Source organism: Spinacia oleracea, chromosome 5 (assembly GCF_020520425.1).
Source record: "Spinacia oleracea cultivar Varoflay chromosome 5, BTI_SOV_V1, whole genome shotgun sequence".
NCBI classification, from domain to species: Eukaryota; Viridiplantae; Streptophyta; class Magnoliopsida; order Caryophyllales; family Amaranthaceae; genus Spinacia; species Spinacia oleracea.
This window is the reverse complement of record NC_079491.1, coordinates 25167642-25173234: the sequence shown is the minus strand read 5'-3', so window position 1 is coordinate 25173234 and position 5593 is coordinate 25167642. Positions and strand designations below refer to the sequence as shown.

General features: G+C 32.7%; 1 protein-coding gene across 4 annotated transcripts; it reads left to right on the top strand.

The window, feature by feature from the left end:
• Positions 1–1092: 1092 nt before the first annotated feature.
• On the top strand, positions 1093–4301 carry LOC110790212 (myb family transcription factor IPN2). 4 transcript variants are annotated; one of them, XM_021994995.2, is made up of 6 exons: positions 1093–1538; positions 1705–1781; positions 2144–2204; positions 2369–2438; positions 2762–2834; positions 3418–4301. In XM_021994995.2, exons 1-6 carry the CDS (start codon positions 1361–1363, stop codon positions 4102–4104), a joined length of 1146 nt encoding a protein of 381 aa, XP_021850687.1. In that variant the 5' UTR covers positions 1093–1360; the 3' UTR covers positions 4105–4301. The 4 variants fall into 4 exon arrangements, with proteins under 4 accessions (XP_021850687.1, XP_021850686.1, XP_021850685.1 ...); XM_021994994.2 differs by having other exon boundaries at positions 1201–1538; positions 2144–2213; positions 2765–2834; XM_021994993.2 differs by having other exon boundaries at positions 1205–1538; positions 2144–2213.
• The last annotated feature ends 1292 nt before the right edge of the window (positions 4302–5593 follow it).

The window sequence follows — 5593 nt, the reverse complement described above, 5'->3', positions numbered from 1 at the left end:
TTTAATATTTCTCTACTTACCTCTCAACTTTAACACCCTAAAAGAGCACATATGAGAAATTAAAAAGCAAATCAAAAAAAAAAAAAAATTGGACCCCCATTTATAAATTCCTGGGTCCGCCCCTGAAATATATGAACTTAATTTCAACACATTTATAATGTAACGATAGTTCTAGGGAATAAAGTATGTAGCACTACATATTTATAACTTATTTCTATAGATTTGGTGTGGTCGTAGTAAGTTTTCTAGCTTAATGTTATACAGGCCGTAAAGGGTGTGTTACAAGAGAAAAATGACTTCTTTTTTTTTTATCATATTCGATACTACCTCCATTTCATTACTTTTTATACCCTTAAAAAAATGTGTTCACCAGTCAATAACGTTAATCATAAATTCTCTCTATCATATGTCTCAAAAATTATCATGGGATATATTGTTAGATTCGTCTCAAAATATAATGTATTTTATAAATATCAACTTTTTATATACTTTGGCCATACAGAATTGGATATATTAACGATCAAACATTGTATTGGAGTCTATGCAAATAATAAATGCAAAGAACTTATTAAAACGAATGTAGTGCATACTAGACCTGGTTATCGGGCGGGGCGGGTCAGGGTCGGTGCGGGTCAAAAGAGGGTCGGGTATTGAAAGGGTCATTTTTAGCGGGTCGATAATGGGCGGGTCAAAAGCGGGTCACGGGTCAATAGCGGGTCATTAGTGGGCGGGTCAATAAACGAGCAATGAAAAATGAAAAACAAAAGAGCCATGTGCAAGTACAAGTACAAGTAAATACGAAGCTATACACGTAATTTTTTGTATCATTACTATTTTAATTTTCAAAATAATTGCAGTATAAGTTTGACCCTATAATGACCCTGTCCAATAAATGTCCCGTCCAATAAGAGCTCTGCCCAATAAAAGCCCTATTAACTTGACCCTAACCCTATATCCATTGGACTACCTTATCCAATAACTAGGTCTAGTGCATACTCACAACATCACATATATCGATAGTTTTTCATAATTGGTTTAGTTTTGAGCCGTATTCAAAATAGTTTTTGTTTGCATCCTCCTAGGGGATAGGAGAGTCCTTGATAAAAAAAACGATAATTTGCATGGGAGGGACAGTCTTCTATTCCACAAAAGAGAATGGAAATATTTTTTATTAAAGGAAGTAAAAATGTAAAGAAAGAAAAGGCAAATAAGGACCATTTCTCCTTTCTCTCCTCACCCTTAAAAAACCGCATCCTATTCTCTTCCTTATTTGCATATCGCATTTGTTCGTATTCTCGAGAGAAAGAGGAGAGAGAGAGAAAAGAAAAAGAAAAAAAAAAGAGAAAGAAAGAAGGAAAGAATGTTCCATCACCCTAAGAAGCCTTCTTCTATGACTTCAAATGAAAGGACTTCTTCCATGTGTGTTCAAAATGACTCTGGCCTCGTTCTCACTACCGACCCTAAGCCTCGTCTTAGGTGGACTGTCGAGCTCCATGAACGCTTTGTTGATGCTGTTACTCAGCTTGGAGGCCCTGATAGTACTTACTCTTTACTCTCTAATTAAGCTACTTTTTAGTTCATTACAATTATTACTTGTCAATTTTAAATATCGATATAAGGACGATGCAATATTATTTCTGAAGAATTGAACAAATTTTCTAATAGGGTTTTATTTTCCTTTGTTATTGTTGAATGTTTATGCAGAAGCTACACCAAAGACCATCATGAGAGTTATGGGTGTTAAAGGTCTCACTTTGTACCACCTCAAGAGCCATCTTCAGGTTAGCTTTATTTACTCGTTAATTACTATCTTCATGCAATTTCAACACCATATTAACGAACATATTAACAACATTTTTGAACTACCTAATCAAAATTCTTACAAAATAACTAGCTTTCATTTGGTAACGATTTCCCGATTTTTTTTTAATTTTTTTTAAAAAGTTTTAGGGATTGTAATAAGGTGTAATTTTTGTATATTGAGTGTGGTGCAACTTTTGCAATAAAAGTTTCAAGTGTAAGTATGTAATACTAGATTAAATTATAATGATTATAATTGGCTTGAAATTGAAAGTTCTTCATATAGTATATGTTTTAATTTCATATCTTAATTAATCTTGTAGTTATGTTGTTTTTATTACAGAAATTTCGGCTAGGAAAGCAGCCTCATAAGGATTTTAGTGACCATCATTCGGTTAAGGATGGTAAGAGAGGTGACTGATTAATCATCTATATATATCGGTCTAGGGTTTCTCATTTTCCAAACAAATTTACATGTTCAATTTTATAGTTATAAATTTGTAATGAGTAAGAAAAAAGACCTAACTCCATTCGTGTGTTTTTCGTTGTTTCCTACTCGCGGCTGCAGCATCTTCGTTGGAGCTTCAGAGGAACACTGCATCTTCCTCGGGACTAATGGGTCGCAGTATGAATCACGAGTACGTGTTTTAAACGTAATATATATATATATATATATCATGTTTATTTCATTCTCCGCCGCAGCAAGTATATAGGATCGGAGTATATTGTATTTTGACATAGGAAACTAATTAACTTTTGTAAGGCAACTTCTAACTGAAGTAACCTTATTGCAATTGTTTAAGAGCCACTCCCTCCTAGAATATCTTTTTATCTGGCATCTTCTTCTTTTAATTTTCCACTTTTATCTTTCTCTTTCTTTTAATTTCTATTTTTAATTTTTGATTTTCTATGTTAATTGTATTCTTCTTTTAGTTAACATTCTTTTGTTCCAATTTCACAGCAGCAATGTGCATATTAGTGATGCACTCAGGATGCAAATGGAGGTTCAGAGGAGACTCCAAGAACAATTAGAGGTGAGACCATAACACACTAATAATTCCAGCAAAAATTAAAAGACCATATCAAAAGGAGTTTAGTACTTGCACTGGTTTTCTATGTTTAGTGACTGAAATTTCCGTGACTTATGGGCCATTTCCATTCACTGAACCATAGGCGGTTCTTGGGTGTAGATGAAGTATTTTCGGATATCAGATATGTGCTTGTAAATACATATCATAGCTAAAGACAAAAAAGAAAAAATGACAAAAAAGAAATTAAATGGTAATTTTTTAAACAAAAATGGTACTTTTTTTGACATAATGGTACTGTTTTTTACAAAATTGCATTTTTTTTTTTGCAAAATGGTACTTCCTATTTTGTCTTTTAGCTATTTGTATTTTAGCTGATATGTGTGTTGCCACATATATCTGATATGCGAAAAAACAACCTCCTTGGGTGTACGGGTGAGCGACAACACAGAGCCCCAATTTCAGATATAATATAATTAGTTTTCCAAGTGTTAACAAAAAAAAATTGAAGTAATGGCTAAGATGTTGTTATGTAATAATATATTTTTTTTTATGACAATGTGATAAAGTTATGAAGTGGTAATGGCAGGTCCAAAGACATTTACAACTAAGGATTGAAGCGCAAGGAAAGTACATGCAGAACATACTAGAGAAAGCATGTCAAACACTAGCAGGAGAAACCAACATGGCAGCTTCAGGAAGCTATAATAACAAAGGCAACAACAACCTTCTAGGCAATAACAGCCCAACAATGGTGGACCATTTAGGAGGATCAATGAAAGAATTCGGGCCGATGAACTTCCCTTCCCTCCAAGACCTTAACATCTACGGTGGAGAACAACAACTAGATCTACACCCAAGTATGGACCGATCTTCATCGTTTGAAAACTTCATGCAAGTACCAAATGATAGCCTTTGTTTAGGCCAAAAGAAGAGACCAAACATTTATAATAACGGGAATAATAATGGTAAGAGTCCTTTAATGTGGTCTGATAACGATCATCTTCGTCTTCAAGAACTCGGACCTCCAACATCAGCAAGTTGCTTAGGGCATCCACAAGATCCTTTTAAGGCAACAGATATTCAAATTGCACCACCATCTTCGTCTTTGGATCATCATCAAATCGATTCAATCTCGGAGATTTATGAGTCAAAGCCACTCCTAACAACTGATATTGACAAGAAATTTGATTCGTCGCCTAAGCTAGAGAGGTTGTCACCACTCTCACCAACAACACAAGGTATCTCTCTTGGGAGAAATTCTCCCTACGGTTGAAACTTGATAATTTTGTTATGTAGGTGTAACCATATTTCCTTTTCCTTTTCTTTTAGATCAAACTTTTTTTTTCTATGCTCCATTTTTTTGCATGGTCCATCGTTAGTCATTTAAGTAGGTTTAATGATCTGAATGGTGTAACTTTTAATACTTAATTATTGTTAATAATGTTATGCTCGTTCTTAGATCTTTCGAAATTTTGTTCCATGCATGGGATTTTATTATTTGTTAAAAGTAATATGCTAGATCGGAATTATTCTAACGGTGTTGGAACAAATTTTAGCGATTACTTATGTGGACTGTTATAAGTTATAACCAATGTGTAGGAAATGTATCGTGTTTTTTAAAATATTTATTGATGAACAATCTTCAAAATCTGTTAGAAGAACCTTTAGAAGGAGACAGCTAGTAAACAATTCGAAGTGTTCAAAAGGTGGCATTTGTACAGCCTGATCCTGTGCACTCTTTACCACTGCACAATTGTGACTATGAAAGGTGATTTGTGTTTTTAAATTTGGTACTTTATTAAATTGTTTTCTTTAAAAAGTGTCAAAGTAGTTTAATTATTAAAATTAAAAATTATTATACTTCTATTATTCTAAAACAATAATATTAAATTGTTTAAAGGAATTAAGGTTTTAGAACACACAATTATTTATCCCTAGCCTCTTGATGTATAATAAAGGGACTATAATTAAGAGAGTTCCTTTTTTTCAATTTTTAATAAAGTAACTAAAAAATTGATATAGGTGCATGTGAGTTTTTATGCCACCTTAAAGCATATAGCAATTAGAGGTTTAGACTTTAGATACTTGTAGTTTTAGGCAAGGAGGGCCTCATGTCTACATTGATCTTGGCATACATTATGAGGAGTACGTGATGCTAGCTTTACTTTTACATATGTGATCGTATTAGTAAAATAATATATGGAGAATTTTTTTATATATTGGACAGTGATAAACTAAGGGTTTTTATTATAGTGAATATATATTATATTTATATACACCTCATTTCCAAAGGTTCTACACGTGAACTTTTATGAAGCTCGATAATCATCATTCACCTTGATTAAACCATATATTAAATTGATATACTCGTACAATTTATTAACCTGACGATATTCAATAACTTACAAATGATATAAAGTTAATATTAAAAAGTCGTAAATGACGACATATATATTGACAAATAAGGGGTGACAATTGCGAATAAGCTAGCTAGAATAACTAGGGAATCAGATAAATACGAAATACATGAATCGCAGGGATCGAGTGCTTTTCTTTCTAAGTTGTAGAAGAATTATTTAAAATCGGTCTTAAGAGACTATGTACATGCTAAACAACATTTTTTTTTTCAAAGTTATACCGCTAATCATTATTGTGATTCAAAATTAAAGGGGCTAGAGGTTACCTCCAAATAAAAGAAAAAAATAATAGACAACTTTGGTTTAATTTTTAAATTTTTTTTTGTTTTCCAAAACAGATCTTTC

Excerpts from the sequence above, each read along its gene's own strand:
- LOC110790212 (XM_021994993.2), top strand. The coding sequence starts at position 1,361 with ATGTTCCATCACCCTAAGAAGCCTTCTTCTATGACTTCAAATGAAAGG. Across the intron at positions 1,539-1,704 it reads TCAGCTTGGAGGCCCTGATA|AAGCTACACCAAAGACCATC; the intron begins GTACTTACTCTT and ends ATGTTTATGCAG. Across the intron at positions 2,439-2,761 it reads GGTCGCAGTATGAATCACGA|CAGCAATGTGCATATTAGTG; the intron begins GTACGTGTTTTA and ends CCAATTTCACAG.